The sequence below is a fragment of the Neophocaena asiaeorientalis genome, unplaced genomic scaffold, assembly GCF_003031525.2.
Source record: "Neophocaena asiaeorientalis asiaeorientalis breed wild unplaced genomic scaffold, Neophocaena_asiaeorientalis_V1.1 scaffold166, whole genome shotgun sequence".
Lineage (NCBI taxonomy): Eukaryota > Metazoa > Chordata > Mammalia > Artiodactyla > Phocoenidae > Neophocaena > Neophocaena asiaeorientalis.
Window position 1 is genome coordinate 3316052 of NW_020174933.1, and position 25513 is coordinate 3341564.

The window sequence follows — 25513 nt, forward strand, 5'->3', positions numbered from 1 at the left end:
ACTGGGATGATCTGGTTCTGCTCTGGGAGGTGGTGGGGGAGGGAGGTGTCTCAACCTCCACAGCTGTTTTGCCTAATACGGTCATTAGCCATGTATAGCTATTTTAAATTAATTAAAATGAAATAATATTAAAATTTCAGCTTTTGAGTCACACTAGCCACATTTCAAATGTTCAACACCCTCACTAGTGGCTAGTGGCCACTAGATTGGACAACGCTGCTGTTGAATGTATCCATCACCACTAAAAATTCTATTGGATGGTGCTGCTTCAGAGGGCCAGCTTAAGCATGTCCTTTTTCATGGAGATGTCAGAAGCATAAAAGAGTAAGTGGAAATGCATAGTGCTTTTCCAAGCCTTCCCTTGGGTCATGCCTCCTAACATCTCAGGGACTAAAGCAAGTCTCATGGCTGAGCCCAGGGTCAATGGGTGAAGCAAGGTCATCCCCCCCCACCCCCACCACGCTGTGGTGGTAACAGGCATGGATACAGGGAGAGCTGAAGATGTGGAGCCAAACGATGCAATACATTACATGGAGGGTCATGAAAGACGGCTCCTGGAAGGTTAGTGGTTGCTGGGTTATACTGTCTGTAGCTGGTCACAAGGCATGCCCGTCTTTAGTAAGATAAGTCTGGCAGTGGTTTGCAAGACAGCATGAACAAATGGACAAGAAGAGTTTGGGAGCAGGAAAACCAGTCCCATAAGTTACTGATTTATCAGATATGCAGGAATTAGAGCGTACAGGAATGGGGCAAGGAGAGGAGCCGGTGAACCTGAGTTGATCTAAGATGCATCAGCAAGATTTCTGACCAGTCACACATGGAATGCGGAGGAGAAGGCAGGGAGGGAGAGGTTCTTGATCTTGAGGCGGGAGCGAATGATGAGATGGTTGGCAGAGCTGACTTGAGTGAGAAGGCATTAGCCCAGGTTTGACTCGGTGGTGTTAGAGACCAACAAGGGGACCAGAACATGGAGATGTCCTGGAGCTTGTAGACCTTCAAAAGAGCAGTTAGGTTGGAAGGTGAATGGAAGCCTTGACACTGGTTTATGAGGGGAAGTAGGAAAGCAGGGAACAAGCTGAGAGCTGGGTTTGGAGCCCTTGGAAAGGGTACGATTAGTGATGACCCAACTCATCAGTTTTAACAGTGCGGTCTGGGGACTCCTGGGCGTCCTGGAGACTTTTTCAAGAAATTCACAAGGTCAAAACTCTTTTCCTGGTAATACGAAAACGTTGTTTGCTTTTTATACTCCCATGCTCTCATGTGTATATAGTGGAGCTCACTAGAGGCTACAGGATATGTGATATCTACATGTGTTGTGATATTTATCACAACAGATTGAGTGTAGAAGGTAGGAGAATCCAGCTATCTTCCATTAAGCTAGACATCAAATTGATTTGCACAAATGTACAACAACGACACTTCTCTCCCTAGGTACTTTTGGGTTTTATTTTCTTTAAAATTATGTTAACATGTAATGAGTTCATTATTATTTAAGTATTATAAATATTTAAATTTTTCTCAATTTTAATTTCTTGTATGATAAGTATTGATCAATATAACCTATATAAACATGAGATTCTAGGGGTTCTTTAATAATTTTTAAGAATATAAAGGGATCCTGAGACCAAAATGTTCAAGAGCTGCTGATTTGATGGTATCTAGACATCGTATGCCTCTGCCTTAATTTGAGAGCAGAGGGTATTGCTGGGGAATATTCCATGGTGGAACGAGGGGCCATCTTGGTTTCCTAACTTGATCCTGTGGGCCATTGCATGATAAGATCTGATTCTCCACGTGGAGTAATCTCTTTATTTGTAAATCAGCACAGTCCCAGTGATGAAACCAGTCATTCTTTGGACCCCATCCTGGGTAACGAGAGGGGAGTGGGCCAGTGTTTAAATCTAGTACATGATTTGATTACATATGATGTTATTCATGTCTTGATTCATAAACATGGAGAAATGAATTAGTTATTGTTTAATAAGCAGTTTGGGAAATAAAATTCTTTACGGCTATGAAAAATAATAAAAGGATATCCTTGGGAGCAAAAAGATTGTATACTGCTCTCCTGATGCATCTCCTCATCTCCCTTCCTCATGACTGTCTGTCTGTCTGTCTCTCTCTCTCTCACACACACACACACCACATACATCTTCCACAAACTGATTTTCATTATACCACTTACATATAGGAATCTTTCCTTAAGTAAGGTAAATTTAACTCTTAAGATCTTCTAACGTTCTTCCTATTTTTACCCTACCTTCTCTGCCAATACAGGCCACTGACTTTCTTCAAAACTTGCTTCAGGGACTTCCCTGGTGGTCCAGTGGTTAAGGCTCCACATTTCATTGCAGGGGGTATGGGTTCAATCCCTGATCGGGAAGGCGCGGCAAAAAAAAAAAAAAAAAAAAAAGAAAGAAAAATGTTGCTTTATTCCACCAACCTTACCAAGGAATTCTTTTTTAAAAAATTATTTATTTATTAAGGCCGCACTGCGCGGCGTGTGGGATCTTATTTCCCTGACCAGGGATCGAACCTGCACCCCCTGCATTGGAAGGCGAAGTCTTAACCACTAGACCGCCAGGGAAGTCCCTCGTGCTAGATTTTTTTTTTTTTTTTTGCGGCACGTGGGCCTCTCACTGCTGTGGTCTCTCCCGTTGCGGAGCACAGGCTCCGGATGCACAGGCTCAGCAGCCATGGCTCACGGGCCCAGTCAGTCTGCCACATGTGGGATCTTCCCGGACCGGGGCACGAACCTGTGTCCCCTACATCGGCAGGCGGACTCTCAATCACTGCGCCACCAGGGAAGCGCTGTAACTTACTCTTGATCATGCAGACAAGCAAGTCTCTTAGAGTTCATCCTGTTCCATTGAAGCAACACTTGTGCCTATAGAACCTACTGACCCCGTGGTAGTTGCATTTGACATCAAGGCCAGTTTCATCTGCCATTTCTTGAAGCAACATATCCACTTGGTTTTGTGGTATATTGTTAGGGTTGTGGAGTGACTCATTGTGTCTTCCCTTTGTTGCGTTTGAACCTTCAGCATTTCCAGTTGGTGTTTACACGTGTCCATCAGGACAAACATCTTTTCATGGAGGTTCATACCCCTCCATGTAGCATCCGCAGAGCCAACCAACGGCCGTGAACTTTGTCACCTTGCCCGTAGTCTGAACTCCTGCTGCCACAGCAGGAGTCCCAGCGCTCACACTCCAGAAATTAATTGCTTGTTTCCTCTGGTGGATTGCATTTTCAATGTGTGTTCTTGCCACTTCTGGATTGCTCTTCTAAACGGCCTTTTTAATCTTGGCCTTTCCAGCCTTTTCTTCTCTCTCATATTTCTTGGCATTGTTGTTAAGTTCTCTGACAGCAAACTACAAGTTAAATAGGTGTTTCTCCATATTCGACATGGTCCCGTGACTTTTTTGGGGAGGCGCAGGTTTGATGGGAGGGTACATGCAGCCCCGTCCTAGTCTTGAGCTGCAGGCCGGCCTGGCTCCCTGAGATTGTGTCGTATTCCTCTTGACGTCACTCGTGGACCTGCCACACTTACTGGCACATAGGAAGTTTATCGTTAAGTCCGGGGCCACCACCCATGGTTATGCAGGTGGTTTGCAGCACAAGGCTCTGACTGAGGGGACAAACCGGCTAAAGTCCAGCCCTCAGGCCACTCACCAAGCCCTGAACCTCAGCATGGGCCTGGGGCCATTCAGAGGAAGGGGGACTTGCTTCTAATTTGCCCAAAGGTGCCCTGTGGTCTATTCTGTGGCCGCTGAGCCACAGAATACTTGATAGAGTATTAATTTCTAATGGGGGCTAAAGTGAAATTGATGAATCAGGTTGATTAACCAACTTATAATTGAGGTCCAGTCACTTCATATCTCACCCTCTTATTATTCCAGACCTCTCTTATTATAAAACAAAGAGGTTTGATAAGATTATCTCTAAGGTTCGTTTTGTGGTGGATCTTTGGTATTCTCTGATCAAGTGACCAGGTGTTGAATATATACCTTTACTATGTACAGGACACTGGCTGTTATTTCTCATATAATGCAGTGCAATGTTGAGGTACATCATCTAGTCATTCAACAAATATTTAATTTGTTGCCTAACATGCCAGGACCAGTGCTAGGCTTTGGAGATAGAAACCAGAGCAGTGTTGTTTCTGCTCTTTACAGTCTAGTGAGGAAGACAGACATTAAACTAGTAACGACACTGTGATAAGTGCAATGAGGAAGAAGATCATATATTGTGGTGAAACTGAGCTAGACCTTCTCCACCTGGAACTAAAGCATGGGTAGGGGGTTAGCCATGTGAAAAGGGGAAGGGGCAGAATGGTGCCTCGTTACTGAGTGTGAGACCAGGAGCTTACAGAGAGGAGGAGCTTGGCATGTCTTCAGGACAGAATGAAAGCCAGCGTGAGTGAGGGCGGTGGTGCAAGAACTGGGGGAGCTAAGTCAGACCCGGACACTGCAGCTCAGAGCCCTCCAGGTGTTTCCCTTTGCACTTAATGACATCCAGCTTCTCACCACGTGTGGTGACGGTACAGTCACGCTGGCTCTCCACCGTCATCCCTTATTACCCTGGCTGTCCTCACGTGCTGGGCTCCAGCCTCACTAGCCACTTTCTATTCCTCGGCCACAGCCAGCTTGTCCCACCCCGGTGTAGACACTCCTCTCCCCTCTGCACCGTCCTGTCACACAGGTCTCTGCTCACATGCAGACGCCTGTGCGTGTTGTTTTGTTGCATTCTGTCTTGATTTCATCTAGCATGTATAGCCACCTAAAACTAGTTTATTTGTTTACTTGTGTGTTGCTCATCTTTCCCGTTAGAGTCTGAACCCTTTGAGGGCAGCGTCTGACCTGCCTTATTCACCGCTGTCTCCCAGGTACACACCAGGAGTAGGGTCTGGGGCACATGGGTGGGTGCTCTGTTATGATCTGTTGAATGAATGAAGGTATGAATGAACGCTAGGTATTCATTACTTTATTCTGTGAAGCAGTGGGATACCATTAGAGATTCAAGCTAGATGAGTGACATGATTTTTTTTTTAATTTTTATTTTATACTGTAATATTGTTGATTTACAATGTTGCGTTCGTTTCAGGTGTACAGCAAAGTGATTCAGTTATACCTATATATGTACCTATTCTTTTTCAAATTCTTTTCCCGTTTAGGTTATTACAGAATATTGAGCAGAGTTCCCTGCACTATACAGGAGGTCCTTGTTGATTATCTATTTTAAATATAGTAGTGTGTATAGTCAATCCCAAACTCCTGATTTATCCCCCCCCCACATGATTTATTTGTAAAAGATTTCCATTTCCTCAACAAATAAATGGCATGGGAGAAAAAGGAGGGAGAACTGCATAGATTAAAAGAGGCTTAAGAGACAAGCTAACCAAATGTAAGGTAAGGATTTTGTTGGATCCTGATGGAAACAAAGTGGCCGTAAAACACATCTTGGAGACAAACTGCTTTTCTAGGAGAGATACATATGGAAATATGGACAGGTGAAATAATTTGATGCCTGGAATTTCATTTAAAATACTTCAAAAAAGAAAAAATAAATATGCACATGTGTGGAAGGAATAGATAAAGCAAGAACTAGAGTGTGTGGATAATTTTGGTGATTCTTCTGTGTGTGTTTGAAAATTCTCCCTTAAATTCTCCCTTAAAAGTAGTCTAATTAGGGCTTCCGTGGTGGCGCAGTGGTTGAGAGTCCGCCTGCCGATGCAGGGGACACGGGTTCGTGCCCCGGTCCAGGAAGATACCACATGCTGCGGAGCAGCTGGGCCTGTGAGCCATGGCCGCTGAGCCTGCACGTCCGGAGCCTGTGCTCCGCAACGGGAGAGGCCACAGCAGTGAGAGGCCCGCGTACCGGAAAAAAAAAAAAAAAAAAAGTAGACTAATTATAAAAAGGTTTTAAAAAATGATGCTGCCTGTGGGTAAAGGACTTTTAGGGGAGGTGTGGAGGAGGAAGAGTGAATTCCACAGCTAGAGACCTGTTGTCAGGGTCCAGGGGAGGGTGACGGTGGTGTGTGGACACGGGTTGTGGGTTCTAGAGCTATTTGCAGGTGAGTGCAATGAGGCTTGCTCATGTGTTATCTCATCTGAGACACGCAGCAGCCCTGTGAGGTCGCTCAGGCAGGTGATAGGATGAGCCCCCTATTAGAGAGAACACTGACACATGCAGCTAAGGGCCTTGTCAAAATACACTCAGCTCGGGTCGAGGTAGACCTTGAACTCAGATCTTCCCACCCCTAGTTCTGCGGTCTTTATACTATGCCACCTTGGATACCGACTCCTTCCCCTCCTTCATTCATTTATTCATTTGACAGTCTCTCAGCACTGTAATGTACAGACTTTGGGGCCAGGTGTGTGAGGCTGCGTCACACAATGAGTGATATCACACATGATCCCTGCTCTCACGGGACTCACACTGCATCACATCACTCCCCATTGCATTGCTTGTGAAAAAAGTTGGTTCTTATCCCTTAAGGAGCAGGTTTCTTAAGTGCTTTGTCCTCAGGTAAATTTTTTTCTTAAATTTTTTTTTTTTGGCTGTGCTGCACGTGGGATCTTAATTCCTCAACCAGGGATCACACCCGTGCCCCCTGCAGTGGAAGTGCGGAGTCCTAACCACTGGACAACCAGGGAAGTCCCTTTAATTTTTAATTAGAAATGTTTTCACACACACACACACACACACACACAAAAGGGGAGACATGTGGATCATGAACACCCATAGACACATTACATAAAGGTAACTGTTGTTAGCATTTTCCCTATTTGTTTAATTTCTCTTTAGTCATGTATCCAAAGTAACAATAAATTACAGTCATCATGACATTTCATCACTAAATATTTTACTGTGCATTCCTAAGACAGTAACAGCATTTCCCTACCTAACCAGCATACTATTATCAAACTAAACAAAATCAATAATAATTTCCTGTTATCAGTTTATGCCCAGTACATATCAAATCTCTCCAATATCCCCAAAGCTGTCCTTTATAGCTAGACTCATTCAGACTGGGGCCCAAAGGATGAAAAGCATTACATTTGGCTCTTTAGTCTCTTTTAATTTTTTATTTTATTTATTTATTTGGTTGCACTGGGCCTCCTTAGTTGCGGCTCGTCGGCTCCTTAGTTGTAGCACGTGGGCTCCTTAGTTGCAGCACGCCAACTCTTAGTTGCGCCATGCATGTGGGATCTAGTTTCCCGACCAGGGATCGAACCCAGGCCCCCTGCATTGGGAGCACGGAGTCTTATCCACTGCACCACCAGGGAAGTCGCTAGTCTCTTTTAATTTTGACCAATACGCTCCCCCTTTTTATTTCTCACTTTATTTAAGAGTCACAGCTTAATGTCCTGTAGAATGTCCCACCTTCTGCATTTGACTGTTTCTTTGTAATGTAGTCTAGCCTGTTATTCCATCTCTGTATTTTCTGAAAACTGGTAATTTTGAAAATATTCAGGTTAAACATTGTTTTCTTTAGAAAACACGTAGAATTTTATTTTTAAATTAATTTGGGGAATAGTAAGACAGTGCAAATGGTTAACAAAACTTGTAAAAACAGTGTTAAGGGAAGTTTCCTTCCTACCCTGGCCTCCAGGCCCATCATTGTTCTCTCCCCAGAGACAATCACTATTCATGAATTTTTTATCTCTTTGCAGAGAGAGTCTCAAATGTACAAACATATGTATGTACACATTCCCCTTTGTTTTCTACACCTCCTCGATTTTCTAAATAACAGTGTTATGAGATATAATTTACCTACCCTAAAATTCACCCCTTTAAAGTGTACAGTTCAGTGTTTTTTGTATACCCAGGGACTTGTGTAACCATCACCACTGTCTAACTCCAGAATATTTTGCTCACCCCCCAAACAAACCCAGTATCCTTCAGCAGTCCTTCCCCATCTCCCCCACCTCCCCACTGCCCCGGTCCCTGGAAACCACTAATCTACTGTCTGTCTCTATGGACTTGTCTGCTCTGGACGTTTCACGTAAATAGAATCATACAACATGTGACCTTTTGTGACTGGCTTCTTTCACTGAGCATGACATTTTCAAGCCTCCTCCACTTTGCAGTACTTAGCAGTTCCTAGTTCTTCTATGACTGAATAATATTCCATAGTTTTATTTTTCCTTCCATGAGTTCATGGATATTCAGGTTGTTTCTCCTTTCTGGCTATTATGAATAATGCTGCTATGAATGTCCGTGTCCCAGTTTTCGTGTGGACATCAGCTTTCAGGTCTCTTGGGTATATACCTAGGAGTGGAATTGCTAGGTCATATGGTAACTCTATGTTTAACATTTTGAGGAACTATCAAATCGTTTTTCAAAGGGACTGCACCATTTTACATTCCCACCAGCAATGTATGAGGGTTTCGATTTCTCCACGTCATCATCAACACTTGTTATTATCTGACTTTTTGATTTTAGCCATCCTGGTGGGTGTGAAGGGGTATCTCATTGTGGTTTTGATTTGCATTTCCCTGATGATAGTGATGTTGAGCATCTTTTCATGCTTATTGGCTATTTGCATATCTCCTTTGGAGAAATGTATGTTCACATCCTTTGCTTATTTTTAAATTGGGTTATCTGTATTTTTATTGTTGAGTAGGTTAAACATTATTTAACAAGAATACTTCATGAATGAAGCCATATATGTCATAGTGTATAATATCAGGAGGCAAGTGATGTCTGGTTGTTGCTTTGCTAGCTGCTCATGTTAAGGTGATGACAGCTAGATCATGTCTGTCGTGTTACATTTTCCCCCTTGTAAGCAGAGAGCAGGCTATGGGGTGTTACTTTGTTTGGCCTTATGCAGCTGTCCCCTTGCCCACCAACCTTTCACTTAATGTCTATAGCAACCATTGACGATCTTTGCCTGAATCAATTATTAAATTAACGGTTGCCAAATTGTGTCTTATTTTGTCTTGTTGTTTACTTGTTGGTTCCTAGCATTCTTTCTACATTTATTAGCTGGCATACTCCTGTAAAGAAGAGCTTTCCCTCATCAACTGGGGCTTTTGGGTTACACTGACATGGTTTGTTCTGGAAAGGCAGATAAGTGCTTAATTCTTTCCCTATAATTTCTGATGTTCCAGTTAAGGGGCTGGTGTTGAAATTAAGGGATTGGTATAATCCAAATTCAGGGAGTCCTGGTGCCCTAGTCAGCACAGGTGAACTTCTGATATCTCTATCCAAGGTGTTAAGGAGGGGCACACTTCTCCCCAGAGACTGAGGGTTTGGACAAGGCCCTTCTCTTGCCTTTCCTGATCACCTGCTGTTCTGGAATGCTGAAGGACACTTCCACCTCTTCTTTTTTTTTTTTTTTTGCGGTACACGGGCCTCTCACTGTTGTGGCCTCTCCCGTTGCAGAGCACAGGCTCCAGACGCGCAGGCTCAGCGGCCATGGCTCACGGGCCCAGCCGCTCTGTGGCACGTGGGATCCTCCCGGACCAGGGCACGAACCCGTGTCCCCTGCATCGGCAGGCGAACTCTCAACCACTGCACCACCAGGGAAGCCCACTCCCAACCATTTTTAAATGTTGGCAGATAATCTCAGGTAGAAATTTCCTGCAGAAGAGATGGGTAACTTATCCTGAGTCTCTCATTAGACCTTAACTGGATTAAGTTTAAAACACTGACTCATCTTTTAACTATTACTACCAGGTTGCCCCTTGTTTTTATCTGCTAATCCTTTTGCTTCTATTTCTAATTCAAGCCAGAGTCATTTCTCTGGTTCTGTGGAGTTAATAGAAAATATTTGCAATTTAGACTCAAGAGTTTCGTTCTCGCATTTCTGGTGTATGATCTTAGGCAAGTCCTATAAACGGAAACTCATTTTTTTCTCAAATGAAGAAGATGATATTAATGCATGCTTTACTAGGTTCGCTACAATAACTGGAGTAAAAATGCTTTGTAAACTGTCAAGTACCACTCAAGTGGGGCAGGCCCCGGGTCCCCTCTGGGCTCTAGGCTGGAATCAGTTAACCTCCACCTTGATTGTGTCATTAGTTCAGGCTATTTCAGGGACTTCTTTCTCAAGTTTTTCTTTTCTTAGGCCCTTTTCATTTTCTAGGTTTTTCTAGCTGCCCAGTCTCTATCTGTGGAGCCATCCCATGAAGCTTTGCAACTTCCAGGACTTTTGCTCCCTATTTCTCTAAACTAGGTGGCTGAGTATAACAGAAAGAGCACCGGTAATGGACTCGACCAGATGTGGGTTCAAATGTTAGTCCCATCACTTGCTGGCCCTGTGACATGAAGCTAAATTAAGTCTCTTGTCATTTCCTTGTCTGTTTCATACACGTGAAAAGAGGGGTGGTTGTATTAAATTAAAAAAAATGCAAACAGCTTTAGTAAAGGGCCTCAAACCTACCAGTAAGTGTTTGCCTCCCTTTCCTTCTTTGGCCTAAATTATTTTACCTTAGGTTCCTGCTTCTTCCCACCCATGGAGTTTGCTTTTGCAACTGCAAGCAATTTCATTGTCTTCCCAGTACTGCTCTTTGCATTTCTAAAAGGAGCCCATTTGTTTCTTATTTGTGCTTACCTCAAGTATTCTTAACCACATCTGTTTTAAAGAAGGCTTTCCCCTCAGGGTTGCAGGGGAAAAGCATTCTGCCCTGGGGCCTGCTACCAGGCTCATTGAAGTCAAAAAAGATGGCTGTTGTTTCACTTCCTCAGCATTTGCTTGAATGTAAGGAATCTAACACATAATTTTAATGTATGGAGTATCTGCATTTAGACTTTCTCCAGGGCTTCATTTGCCTGTGAGTTCACTTTAAAGATGCACAGGAGATTGGAAGTGCTTTTTTTTTAAGTGGGGGCCACTTCCTCATCATGAGTTAGTGCTCTGTCACCTCTTCTTACTGTCAGCTGAGTTGAAACAATTGTAAGTGAGTGGCTCCAACTGTTAGCCCTGTGAGGCTTGCATTTTCACCCAGGGGCGTTTTGTGATGTAATTGATGGTGCAGCTGGTTGAAGAGCCTGTTGTTTGGTGTGTTCCTTGGGGTGAGTGAATAGGTGTGTTCTGTACAGGGCTGTTAAGTTGCGCTAGTAACACGCTGAGCTGAGCATTAACTTTGCTGAAGGAGCTTCTTTTTCCCAGTGTGAACTGTCAGCAAGATTCAGGGCGGTATTTACGTTGGTCAGTGTGCTGGAGGTAGCTGTTTTTCAATAAAGAAGCGATGTATTATTACGCTACCAAAAACCTCAGCGAGGCAATTTTTTGTTAGAGTTACCTTAAGACAATAATATAACATCATCATCATCATCATCATTATTACTTTAGCCCTCAATAATACAGACAGGCTTTCTCAGGAATGCATTCAATTCATAGGAGTTTTGGAACTTCCCTGGCGGTGCAGTGGTTAGGACTCTGGGCTTCCATTGCAGGGGGCGTGGGTTCGCTCTCTGGTTGGGAAACTAAGACCCTGCAAGCCGTGCAGTGTGGCCAAAAAAAAAAAAAAAATTCACAAGAGTTTTGCCATGTTATAGTTACCAAGTCCAAGCTCATACTGCTCGCTGAATGACAGGCCAATAAATCGAGAGAGGTGTTGGGACAAGGAATAGTGACTTTATTTGGAAAGCCAGCCGACTGAGAAGATGGGGGACTAGCGTCCCAAAGAACCATCTTCCCTGAGTTAGGGTTCGGGCTTCTTTTATACCAAAAGGCAAGGGGGTGTGGTTGGTTGGTGCCCACTTCTTGGTGCCAGAATCCTTTGTTCTTGCAGCTGTCCATGTAGGTCTGGTGACAATGTTCCTATAAACGTCCAACAGGACAAATGTTATTCTCTGTTCTGCAACTTTTTATCTCTATATGAATGGAGAAGTGTTATACCTTTAAAGTTCAAAGCCTTGAGAATGGGCTGTCCTGTATATTTCAGGCTACAGGCAACATTCTTTTTTGTTTTGTTTTGTTTTTATTTATTTATTTATTTATTTATTTATTTTTGAGGTACGCAGGCCTCTCACTGCTGTGGCCTCTCCCGTTGCAGAGCACAGGCTCCGGACGCGCAGGCTCAGCGGCCATGGCTCACGGGCTCAGCTGCTCCGCAGCATGTGGGATCTTCCCGGACCGGGGCACGAACCCGTGTCCCCTGCATTGGCAGGCGGACTCTCAACCACTGCGCCACCAGGGAAGCCCCTTGTTTTGTTTTTTAATAATAGATCTTTATTGGAGTATAACTGCTTCAAGGTTAAAATGAAAGAAACAGATCCAATATAGAGTTAGATTTGTTCTTCCCTATTACATAATTCACAGCAAGGAATGTGCTGGTGCCACTGGGACTCAGGGCTCCTAAGTCAGGACTCCAAGGTGCTAATTACGAACTGTTAAAAGATAAACTGGGGCGTATTAAAATTTTTAAGCATTTATTTGAGCAAAAATCGATTTGAATTGGGCAGCATCCAATCTAGCAGATAGAAAGGAGCTCCGAGGAGCTATGCAAAATGAAAGACTTTTATAGGCAGGAGGGAGTGGGAACAGGGAAGTTATCTGGCCAAAAAAAGCAGGTCCTAGTATTGCAAAGTTACTTTTCTTTAGGGGAGGGCAGGGGTCTACCCAGCAGATGACCTCACTAGTGCTGATCAGGTGGTTTCTGATTGACTGGTTTAAGATTCCATATAGAGTGGAAACTATAATTAAGTCTCAGTTTGGTGATGTGGGGCTTAGCATAAGCGACTCCATTTTGGGCCTGTAAATGGCCCAAAGATAGAGAGAGGTGCAGATGTAAAGGAGCTGGTGCTAAAATAAACCCTGCTTGGGGAGGGCAGGAGGGCTTCACAGGGAGAAATGGGACTTTGCCACAGACAGGAGCTGAGTGAGGGTCTTCAAGGCCGAGGGGACCCTAAACGCAAAAGCACGCAGTGTTAAGTAGGTGAAACACCATGGTGAGTTTGGAGAAGTGTAAACAATTAAAAAAAAAAACTCCAGCGCATCTATTTCTATTCTAGACTTTTCCTCACCAACATTCATATCAAAACTAAAACCTGGTCCTATAATCCACGTAATTTTTCAGCTGGCACAAGTGGTGAACAGAAAATAATACTGGTGACTGCTGTATAATACTTATGTTTAATAATCGTTTCTTTCTGGACTCCGGGCCCTGCACCTGGTGCCTCAAGCGTCTGCAACTTTGGGTTCCTGTTACTTACTAAACCTGCTTTCACCAGCACCTTCTACTCATTAACACAATCTAGCGTGCCCAGTGCAACTAACATTCCTGAAAATCTCCGGTAGAGGAGAGGCAGGGGTTGTGAGGGAAGGGGTGGACCTGGGGAAGTCTGGGGAAGGAGGAATTCAGACAATGAACAAGGGCCCTCCTTCTCGCAGAGAGCATTCGTGTGGGCTTAGCTATAAAAGTTAACTGCCTTTCTTTAGAGACTTTAAACTTTAGATTCATCACTTCATTATCTATTTTTTAAAGTTCATTTTGAAAATTTTAAACATATGCACAAATAGAATATTATGATGCAGTCTCATGAATCACTCAGCTTCAACATGTATCCATTTATGGTGTGTCTAGTTTCACCTATATCCCCACCTATTCTTAATATTCTCCCCTCTTACCTAAACTGAATTGTTTTTAAACAAATCCTAAACATTTTATTTCATTGTAAATATTTCAGAATGTATCTCTAAAAAAGTGACTTTTTAAAAACAAAACGGGGACTTCCCTGGTGGTGCAGTGGTTAAGACTACACCTACCAATGCAGGGGATATGGGTTCGAGCCCTGGTCCGGGAAGATCCCACATGCCACGGAGCAACGAAGCCCCTGTGCCACAACTACTGAGCCCACGTGCCACAACTACTGAAGCCCGCGTGTCTAGAGCCTGGTGCTCCGCAACAAGAGAAGTTACCGCAATGAGAAGCCCGCGCACCGCAGCGAAGAGGAGACCCCGCTCGCGGCAGCTAGAGAAAGCCCGCGCGCAGCAACAAAGACCCAACGCAGCCAAAAATAAAAACAGAAACAAAAAAACCCTGCAAAATCATGATCACACCTAAAAAGTTAACAGTATTTCCTTAATGTCATCCAATATCACATAGGTTCATAAAATATTTTATTTGGCCTCTCAGTTGACTGTTTTAAATCAGGATCCAGGTGAAGACCACACATCACATCTAGTCGATAGGTACCTCACGACTTCTGAAATCTACAGGTTCCCCTCACCTTTTTTCCATGCATTTATTAAAGAAACTGGGTGTTTGTCCTTCAGGATGTCCCATATTCTGGATGTTGCTGGTCACATCCCTATGCTATCCTCTAAGTGTGCTTCTGTCCCCCGTATTTCCTGTAAAGTGGTAGTTACATCTAGAGACTTGCTCAGACTTGAGTTATCGGTTCACATTTATGCAAAGTGTTTTAGTAAATAGTGTCGCACTCTAGCGGAAGAACCGCGGACACATAATGCTGTGGCCCTTCTCGAAGCTCACGGGGCAGTATTTCTCAAACAGCCTTGGGGGCTTCCCTGGTGGCGCAGTGGTTGAGAGTCCGCCTGCCGATGCAGGGGACACGGGTTCGTGCCCCGGTCCGGGAAGATCCCACATGCCGCGGAGCGGCTGGGCCCGTGAGCCATGGCCGCTGAGCCTGCGCGTCCGGAGCCTGTGCTCCGCAACAGGAGAGGCCACAACAGTGAGAGGTCCGCGTACCGCAAAAACAAAAACACAGTCTTGGTGGGAGGCTTTATCCCTATGGACCTCCTCTGTGCACTTCCTGGAGGTAGTCGGGGAGGGAGGGAGCTCAGTGTGCCAGGCAGGGGATAAGCTCTGTAGCTATGGCACAGACTAAGACGGACCTGGTCCTGGACCGCAAGGGATGTACTGTGGCGGTGGGGAGAGCGTCCAGAGCTGGCAGATGAGTCAGTGAGATCTCTACAATCTGTGGTCTGTGCCCGGAAGGACACAAATAGGAGGCGGAGATATAAATGGGGGCCAGGCGTGAGGGAAGGGAGGAGGAGGGGCCAGCCAGGGGAGCCTACACTGCATGGATGGAGGAGGCTCCCTTAGAAGGTGTTAATTACTTCAGCTGAGCCCTGGAAGAGGCGAGAAAGAGCCCGTTATATGGGTGCAAGAGGTGGGGAAGAGGGATGTTGGTGGTCGCAGGGATGGAGAAAGTGCCGTATACTTTGGAGGCCGGACACACAGGACATGGGATGAGAAGGAGCAAGGAATCAAGGCCGCGTGCCAGGTTTCCTGGCTTAAGCAACTGGGTGAAGAGCTGTTATGGCGACAGCCCTGGGCAGCTGGACAGGCGGCTGCGTGACTTTCTCTGTGGTGCCCAGCCTAGTCCCTTTGGAGATGGTGTTACCGACCTGGGTCCTTCGATTCTTTTTTTTTTTTTTGCGGTACGCGGGCCTCTCACTGTTGTGGCCTCTCCCGTTGCGGAGCACAGCCTCCGGACGCGCAGGCTCAGCGGCCATGGCTCACGGGCCCAGCCCCTCCGCGGCATGTGGGATCTTCCCGGACCGGGGCACGAACCCTTGTCCCCAGCATCAACAGGCGGACTCCCAACCACTGCGCCACCAGGGAAGCCCGGTCCTTGGATTCTTTAATCAATAGAAATTGATAAGAAACCAGACAAGAAACTCAGGCAAGGCTTTACTGGGACTTGTGCTGCAGCTTGAGGGGTAAAAACAAGAAACAGGCGCCCTTGCTTGTTCTCCTAGGGGGACGCGGTGAGCTGGTCCCTTAAAGGGGGTGAGGGAGGGAGCGGATTGGTGGGTCGGGCCTGAGGGGTGGCTTAGGTGGCCTACCCACCCCCTTGGTGGTGCTGTGTGCAGGGGGCATGCGCAATAGCCTGCTTTTGCTCCAGGGGCCTCAGAAGTGGCGATTGGTTTGTGGCCTTTTTGTATCGTATTGTTCATAATTTGTCCCAACTGCGCATGCACACAGTTATTTTTAGTCCCCTATAGTGCCTTTGTATTCTCTTGCCGGAGGAGACGTCTGTCCAGGTCCAAGTGCAAGCCCCCCGGTAGAGGGTCCCAGGTCCTAGCCTGTCTCAGTGGTACCCAGGTCTGTCCTCCTGGCCTCCTAAGTGCCTTTTAGACCCCTCCCTTTGTGCGCCTGCCCTTCTATTGAATTGCTCGACTTGAAGAAGACGGAGAAAAGGAACTAGGCCAGTAGGAGTATCAAGAGCTGGACAGATTTGTGAAATAAGCCCGGCACCCGAATGTAAAGGAATATCGTTCATCAAGTGGGCCATTAATTGTTACATTTGGAGAAAAACAAAAACAATACTGAAAACGTTTACTAAGAAGTTTAGGAATCAAATGAAACTTCCGGGTGTTCTGTATATGACATCTTTCTTCATTATCATAGACAAGTGAGTTGAATGTGCCATAAAACTGCCTGAAAAATAATTTTCCTACTAATACTAAGGAGGGTTATCTGGACTTCGTCCAAAGCATTTGCAGGCAGGGCATCATGCTTCTTGTCTAAAAACTCAATTCCTTAAAGCATTCCTTGTGAAAATAGAAATTCCTGTGCCCAGATTCTCAATAATGTAAGGCACCGGGAACATGTTCAAAATTGTTGGCCTGATTTAAATTTCACTGGAAAACAGCTTTTTAAAACCAAGTTGTCTGTATGTGGCTTCCATGTGATCACTTCCCACTGGCAACTGGTAACTGCCAACTTCTGGTGGCTTGAGAAAGTGAGCCGTTTCCCACGCTCCCACACGGCAGCCCAATCAGGATGTTTGTGCTGGGAGATGTTTGGATGGGGTGGAGGCGAAGAGGGCAGGAGACCAGCTGGACGAGGCTCTTTCCCTGACTCCCTTCTCTGCGGCCTGTCCGTGCATTCTAGAAAATCATTGCTGGTGCCAGGTGATGATGGAAAATACGTCACCTGAACAGTTAACAGACAGTGACACTTGGTAAAAAGGAAGGATCTTGCTAGGTACACACTTAACTCTCAAACCTGTTCCTTTCCCTTCTCGGGGCCCAAATTGGCTCCATCACATCGAAGCTTTTTACCTGGTTCTTGGCATGTTGTAGAGTTTGGTCTTAAGTTCCTTCTTGTCGGCCGCTGCCCCCTTCTCTAGGAATGAGGTCTGAAGTGACTGAAGGATAAGGCCGTGGGAAGGATAAGTAAGTGACCTGGAAAACCCACAGGCCTTCTCATGAACTCCTGAACAATTATAACTCCCTTTGCTGCTGTGTTCTTCCAGTCTGTAGCCTCTTGAAGCTCAAACTAGGGCCATAGGCAAAGTCGCTCCCATTGGATTAGGGATTTTTTTGTTTTTAATTCATAGACTCCAGAAGTAAAAAGATCACTGGCGTGGTGTTCTCTGTCACCAGTGAACTGTGCACTAACAAGGATGTGGGAAGGGCTCAAAGCCTCATTCTAAGCATGGCTTTGCAGGAGGCCCAAGCACGCCCACTGCTAGGGGGCTGTAGTCCCTTCCCTATTTTCCTAGGGAATGTGGGTTTTAGCTGGATAAGAACAGTGAAATCTTTTCATAGACTATAAACTGGTTTCAAGAAGTGATAACTGGTTTCAAGAAGGCTGTACATGTAGTGATCAAGAGGGCCGACTTTGAAGTCGGGCTCCTTGGGTTCAAATCCCGGTGAGGCCTCTTATTGGTAACTTTGGACAAATTGATTAACTTACCTCATTTTCCACCTCAGAAAAATGTGGATAATAGTAATAGCTAGTTTTACGGGGTTCTTCTGAGGATTAGATGTTAATAAGAGGTCTGGGACATGGTAAACATTCAATAAATGTTAGCTATTGATCTAATTCATTAATCTGTTCAAAATAACGCCACCATCGTGGCCCATCCACGTTTACTTCTTGACACTTGTTTGCTTATTGTCTTATCATCTGTTTGTGTAAGTCCGTCTCCATGTCTTTCTGGATTGTGGGTGCCTTGAAGACAGAGCCTGGGTTCTACTTATTTGTGGACCCACAGTGCTTAGCACAGCCCTGGTTTGTAATGATTACTCTGTTGAGTAAATGAACACAGTCTTTGATGATGACTTATGTTTGAATGGTCCTTTGTGTGCCACAAACCACACACATGGGAAGCCTGAGATGTGAAGTTTAAGACCCTTGCCCAAGGTCTGCTGACTATGCCAGAGTCAGGTCCTGTGATTCTTGCCCCTGTTCCTTCTACCAGGCCATCCTCCCTAGGAAAAGAATGCTGAGTTTTACAGTCCTGGATCATGTCTTTCTCCAATTTTTTTGTATTTGACACACTGTCATGTTTGATACACTATGACAGCATTCTGTGAACGGGAGCTCAGTCTCCCTGAAGAAGATGTCGTTTCTGCACATCTTTTTTTTTTTTTTCCCTTTCCTTTCTTTCTTTTTTCAAGGAAAAAAGAGCTGAGATAATTTTATCTTTACGTACTCTACAAGTGCAACTATTGTGTACATTTGAGATTAATTGCAGTTAACGGAACTACACTGTTTTCCTCTTGAATCTCACATAAGTGAAATCATATACTGTGTCTGGATTCTTTTGCTTGGCTTAATATTTGTGAGATTCACTCGTGTTGTTTTGTGTATTTAAAAAAATTACTGTTTAGTATTCTATTGTATGAAATGGCCAGAATTTATTTACCTGTTCTCTTGCTGATGGGTATTTGGGTTGCTCCCAATTTTTGATTGTGAGTTTCTACACTCCTTTTAATGATGTTTGGTTTTGTACAGATTACCACAAACGGCATTATTGCCATGAGTGAGCCCCCAGCCGAAGAATCCCATCCTGGGCTATTCCCACCGACCTTCGGAGCAGTCGCCCCTTTCCTGGCGGACTTGGACACGACAGATGGCCTTGGGAAGGTTTTCTATCGGGAAGACTTATCTCCCTCTGTCACTCAGTTGGCAGCCGAGTGTGTCCAGAGAGGGTTCCCGGAAGTCTCTTTCAAGCCCAGTAGCGTGGTGGTTGTCACTTGGGAATCCGTGGCTCCCTACCAAGGGCCCAGCAAGGACCCTGCCCAGGAAGGCAAGGTAAGCACCCACCCAGGCACAAGGGCAAATAGCCTAATATGTTGGCTTTGTACACTTTGGTCTTCTGGTTTGTGCTACTCTGATGTACACCACGCCCATGCGATTGATAAGGATTGGACAGACATCCAAAGCAAAATCTAGTAAGCTGTTTATTGCAGGTCTGAAACTTCCAAAACCTTATCTGCAGGGCTACTTAAATCTATGCTGTAATGACGATTAGATGTAAAGAAAGCCAATTCCTGAGAAGATTGCCACATGGCAAGAACAGGGCTGATAAATTACAGCCCTAGCTGCTCTTACGTTGGGTGGTGGATAGTGGGAGGTGGCTTCTAGATAAATAGAGAATTTATTAATATGAAGTGATAGGTTAAACTAATAAAGCAGTCTCAAGAGATGTGAAGAAATAAAGACTAGACCCAGACTCTAGTTGGGGGGACAAAACCCATTTGTACCATGTGGGTGGTTCAGGAAACAAGTTTCATCATAACCAGGGATGGGAGTCTCTGTGGATGCAGTGGTTGGGAAAGGTGTTAGGGTGTGTAGAGCTTGGACTTGCCCTTGAAGGAAGGGGGGAATATTTGAAGAAGCCATCTCTAGATCTGAGGTGACTCTTTAGGACATGCTTTGATTTCTCCTTGGAAAAATAAATTTGCTCCGCCATTGTTTAATTTTTATAGCATTACAGGGTAGAGAGCAACTTGAAAGGTCCAAAAGCACTCCCTTTAGATGGGGGATATTCCCAGCTGGTGGTTCCCAAAGTGTGTACCACAGAACACTGGTCCCACAGACATTCCTTGAGGAAGAGGACTCCTCAGACCAAATAAGTTTGGGAAGCGCTAAAACTATATCTCCCTCATGGTGACTCACTCTGGAAAGTTCTATAGTACAGAAACCTGCTTAATTTTGTTTAATTTAGTCATCCCCAAACCTTTTGGCCATACCCTTTTCCCTCCCAAATAAGACACATTGCATCCCATAGAGCACCCTTTGGAGAAGTCTGTCTGACACGTTTTGCTTTGCCACCTGTACCTGCCTGAGTGCTGTACTTGAAAACTGTTTAAAACCTTCAATTTCTCCAGTGTGCATCCTTTTCACTTGAGTGATACCTGCCCAGCCCCTTGTACAGAGCTCTTGCCTGCTTCACGGGCCAAATCTCCCCTCACTCTTACTTCTCTGCACCCTCTTGCAGCAGCTGTATCAGATTATTTGCAATTCCCTGCTGAGGCTTTTTGCTTGTTTGTTTTACCCACAGTCTCTTGCACTAGCTGTGCTCTCTGCTTGCGATGGCCTCTCCCTGACCCTCACTACACGTGTCTAGCTCCTGCTTGTTCTTTCCGCCTCCTCTGCCCCCACTCCTCCCAGCATCGGGCACTTCGCCTGCACACAACTCCATTACAGAATCTATCCTCCAGTTTGGCAATGTTTTGTTCACATGTCAGTTTTCCCACCTAGACTATAAATTCTCAAGTGCGGCGATCACGTACTTTTATTCGTCTTCACAGTGCTCAGGACAATGCCTGGTGTGTAGGAGAGGTACTAACATTAGGAATATGTTCTCTGTGCCTGGCCCTTCCTATGCTAGCTCACGTAGTCCTCCTAACATTTCTGTGCCATAGGTGGCTTTATCTCCATCTTACAGATTCACAGATCAAGGTTCAGAGAGGTTAGGTAACATGCCCAAGGTCACACAGTCAGTGAGGAGTAGAGCAGGATTTGGATCCAGATTTGTTTTCTCTCAAAGCTCATTTTCTTTCTTACTGCATGGTGCTTGGGCTCAGTCAGCTAAATAATGAATGTGGTTGAATATGTTTAATGGCTGTGGAAACAAATTCTGTGGGTAAGAATTTGCTAAGTTGCATGAGATTTAGGCCACTACCTGGAGGTGCCATCTATAGTTTTTCATTAACCTTAGGGTCATGGTTATGCAGAAAGTATTCATTGATTAATTAGAAAATTTCATGTTGACATAGCTTTAGAGATATTTAAGTGGAATTATCCTGGAATACTTGGTCCTACAAAAGTATTTCTTTAGAATAAGGTGTAAATACTGCCATCTCTGTATTTTTTAGATACGATCTGGTGAAGAGCACATCTTAAGATCTGTAGATATTTTCCTGAGTAACTGAATTTTAACTCATCTTCACAGAGAAACACATTCCAAGCTGTTCTGGCCTCCTCTGATTCCAGCACCTACGCCATTTTCCTTTATCCTGAAGATGGTCTGCAGTTCTATACGACATTCTCAAAGAAGGATGAGAACCAAGTTCCCGCAGTGGTTGCTTTCAGCCAAGGTTTAGTAGGATTCATATGGAAGAGTGACGGAGCTTATAATGTATTTGCTAATGACAGAGAATCAATTGGAAACTTGGCCAAGTATGCTTTTTTTGTTGTTCTTCAGTAGATTCTCCCCTTAATAAGACTATCATTAGTCTATAAGTCTATAAGACTATTTAAAACAGTCTATAACTATTTAAAACAGTCTATAAGACTGTTTTATTAAGAATAACGTAATGGGCAATATAGAACATTACCTGAAAATGTTCCCATGGATTTAAATTTTGTATATAATTTTAATATTATGGAGTACTTTGTTTTTCTGATGAACTCAAGGGAATATACTCTTAGAATGAACAGGTATCCAAGTTTTTAGATATCATTCTCATTTGAGATAGTTTTACCATCTCTTCTATACGTATAAAGTTAGAAATACAAGTTATTCAAAACTATGTCCTGCTATGACCCCAAGGCTGAGAAAACCCCCCCCAATTTCATATTGCCATTTGAGTCTAAAACTCCTCTACACTTTAATGGTGTGCTGGTAAATGCTTAGCAACTGGCTTTAGGTGGGTTGGGGAAGCCTTCATTTATAGCATTTGCCTATTTCCGTGGTGTAAATACTCCTACCATGGCCCGTTTACAGCTGCTCACATCATGTCGCTCAACCTGGGGTTGAGAAAACGTGAACCATTATATAGTATTCTCACCACAGAGGTGCAGTAGATTCAAATAACTTGAAGAACATAGCTAATATGAGTTTCAAGTATTTATTCCCTCTGCTTTTATTTCTTTTAATTTTTATTGTAGTTGATTTACAGTGTTGTGTTAGTTTCTGCTGTACAGCAGAGTGAATCAATTATACATACATATATCCACTCTTTTTTAGATTCTATTCCCATATAGGTCATTACAGAGTATTGAGTAGAGTTCCCTGTGCTCTACAGTAGGTTCTTATTAGTTATCTCTTTTATATATAGTAGTGTGTATATGTCAATCCCAATCTCCCAATTTTTCCCTGCCCTTCCCCCTTGGTAACCATAAGTTTGTTTTCTACCTCTGTGACTCTATTTCCGTTTTGCAAATAGGTTTATTTATTACTATTTTTTTTTTAGATTCCACATATAAGCGATATCACATGATATTTGTCTTTCTCTGACTTACTTACTTCACTCAGTATGACAATCTCTAGGTCCGTCCATGTCACTGCAAATGGCGGTATTTCGTTCTTTTTCATGACTGAGTAATATTCCATTGTATATATGTAGCACGTCTTCTTTATCCATTCATCTGTCGATGGACATTTAGGTTGCTTCCATGTCCTGGCTATTGTAAACAGTGCTGCAATGAACACTGGGGTATATGTATCTTTTTGATTGCCTCTCATTTTAATACAGATCATTTAATTGTAAGTTTATATACTTTAATTTTTTACCAGCTGGTTCAAGCAAGCTCCTGCATAGCACTGCCTTTATTTGAGTCCCAAGCAGACAGACTGATTAGACGTCCAATTTCTGCAGGACTTTCTTGACTCCTCATTCCCTGTCTAACCCCAGTCTTTTGCTCAGTATTCTCTACTAAGTAGTGTATGTCCCTTCTGTCCATTGTACGAGCTGGTCATTTTACATAATTTCTTATAGGAACACTTCCAATCACACACAGAAGAACAGTAAAAATGGTGGTGCAAGAAGTAGAGATTAGGGTTATTCTATTGTATTTTATAACTATAAAATGCCTTTAGATTCTCAGTATCATTTGTATTTCACTACACACTTTTAACATAAAAAGGTAAACTGAGACCTGTCCAAGGTTCCACAGCTAACAGTGTTGAGATTTCTAATAAACCAACTCTGTACTATTTTCACTCATAACTCTTCTGACACCAAATTTGTGGGGTTTTTCCCCCAACCAATTCTCCAACTCTTCAGACACCAGCTAGGTGTCCTGTAATTCGATTCAGTTCTGACACTAACTGCTTGGAGTCAGCACATACCTCACAGGTTAAGGGCTCAGTCCCACAAAACTGCCCCCACTTCAGACATCCCTACAAGTCCTGGGTTGCCACCTGCACTTCTGATCAACCAGCTATAAATCGGGGATCTCCGTGAACCCCTGCTCAAGTTCGATAATTTGCTAGAATGGCTCACAGAACTCAGGAAAGCACTTTCCTTACTATGACCAGTGTGTTATAAAGGATACACTCAGGAACAGACAAATAGAAGAGATGCATAGGGCAAGGTATGGGAGGAAGAGTGGGTGAGGGGCTTCCGTGTCTCCTCTGGGCTCACCACCCTCCTAGCCCCTTGATGTGTTCACCAGCCCCAAAGTTCTGTCAATCTCATCACTTAGGAATTTTTATTACATAGGCATGATTGAGTAAACCATTGGCCATTGGTGATTAACCTATTCTCCAACCCCACTCCTCACCCCCCTCCCTGGAAGTCAGGGCGTGGGGAAGAAAATTCCAGCCCTGTAATCAAGCCTTATTCTTTTTTTTTTTTGCGGTATGCGGGCCTCTCACTATCGCGGCCTCTCTTGTTGCGGAGCACAGGCTCCAGACGCGCAGGCTCAGTAATTGTGGCTCACGGGCCCAGTTGCTCCGCGGCATGTGGGATCTTCCCAGACCAGGGCTCGAACCCGTGTCCCCTGCATCGGCAGGCGGACTCTCAACCACTGCGCCACCAGGGAAGCCCCAAGCCTTATTCTTCCTAGTGACCAGCCCCCATCCTGAAGCTACCCAGGGTCCCCAGCCACCAGCCATCTCATTAGCATACAAAAAGACACTCTTATCACTCCAGAGATAACAGGGATTTTAGGGATTGTATGCCGGAACCAGAGACAAGGACCAAATACATATTTCTTATCATATCACACCATGCCCTGGAAAGAGAATAACTGAGAAAATGGATGACTCCGGTCAACAGGTTGCTTATATGGTAAAGCACATGACCAGTGATTCCTATAAATTGCATTTTAAGGCCTGAAAATGTCCCTGAAGCGTGCCTCTCGAGTGGCCAAGACTAAGCCTTTGCTAGGGTTGTGCCCATTGGATACAGCCTCACCATATCCCCCTGGATGGTCTCAGCTCAGTGATGACGAGGCAGGACTGCATCTGCTCTCTCATCCTCTACCGAGGCTGTGGGCAGAAGCAGGCGTTGGGTTTCAGATTGACACGGATCCCCAGGGCTCCTTCTGCTTGGTTGCTGGGGGCTGTTTGTGGGTTGCTGGCCTGTTTCCAAGAAGCCTGTCCTACCCCCTAGGAGCAGCAACTCTGGGCAGCAGGGCATCTGGGTGTTTGAGATTGGGAGTCCGGCCACAGCCAGTGGCGTGGTGCCCTCAGACGTGAACCTGGGATTGGACGATGGAGCAGAGTATGATGAAGAGGATTATGACTCGGTGACACCTCTGAGCCTGGAGGACACGGGCACCACATCCTTCCCCTATGAGGCCCGGAGAAGGGGAGACACTGGCACATACAACGTGCCCAGTGACCTGCCCCCCCGCCGCCTGGCTACTGAGAGACCCCCTGGACCTCCCACGGAGAGGACCAGATCTTTCCAGCTGCCAGCAGAGAGGTTTCCCCAGCAGCAACCACAGGTCATAGATGTGGATGAAGTTGAGGAAACAGGAGTTGGTAAGGCCATTTATGTTGCAGGTGGTACCTTCTTGGATACTTGGGTTTCCAGACAGGGGAGCATTGCTGGCAGGGTGTCAGCTGTGCGCATTATTTGGTGGTTTGTAAGGATGAGCGCCTGGGGAAGGAGGGGTGGAACTTACAGCTGCAGAACATCGGTCGATGGGCCCGAAGGCTTCAGAGACCCCAAGGGATCTGGCCATTAGGGCTGGGGTTATGGAGACTGTAGAACATGTCCTCTTTCAAGTCTTCTATTATTCTTTCTTTTTTTTTTTTTTTTTTTTTTTTTTTTTTTTTTTTTTTTTTTTTTTTTTTTTTTTCTGTTTTAAAGAGAAAAGTGCTTTCGAATTATTTTGATAGTCAGATTTCCTTCCTTATTTGTGACTTCTGAGATCAGTAGTATATTCACCCACCTGAAAAAACATTTTAGAAGCTCTTTTGGCTATTGACACGGTTTATCTTTGAAATTTATTTCCTCTTGGTTTTGGAAGGAGGATGGTTGATGATTTTTCCTCCCGGGCCCTCTCAGTATCAGAGTTAGTTTGTGAACGTTTAAAACCACAAAATAAGCAGATCCCCTTTTTGAGGATGGTTTTAAAGTACAATATCCTGTAATCAACCTTATTATATCAGATT

The 25513-nt window shown here is 44.5% G+C and overlaps 1 protein-coding gene and 1 pseudogene across 2 annotated transcripts in view; one reads left to right on the top strand and one right to left on the bottom strand.

Annotated features, from left to right (window-relative positions):
* NID1 (nidogen 1) overlaps nucleotides 1–25513 on the top strand; it is a 95629-nt gene that overhangs the window by 3932 nt on the left and 66184 nt on the right. For both annotated transcript variants that reach the window (XM_024761500.1, XM_024761501.1), the window contains exons 2-4: nucleotides 18670–18969; nucleotides 21116–21342; nucleotides 24504–24877. In XM_024761500.1, the coding sequence (XP_024617268.1) occupies nucleotides 18670–18969; nucleotides 21116–21342; nucleotides 24504–24877 (901 nt within the window). The remainder of the gene's footprint in view (nucleotides 1–18669; nucleotides 18970–21115; nucleotides 21343–24503; nucleotides 24878–25513) is intronic.
* On the bottom strand, nucleotides 2850–3408 carry LOC112410760 (charged multivesicular body protein 1b-2-like; annotated as a pseudogene).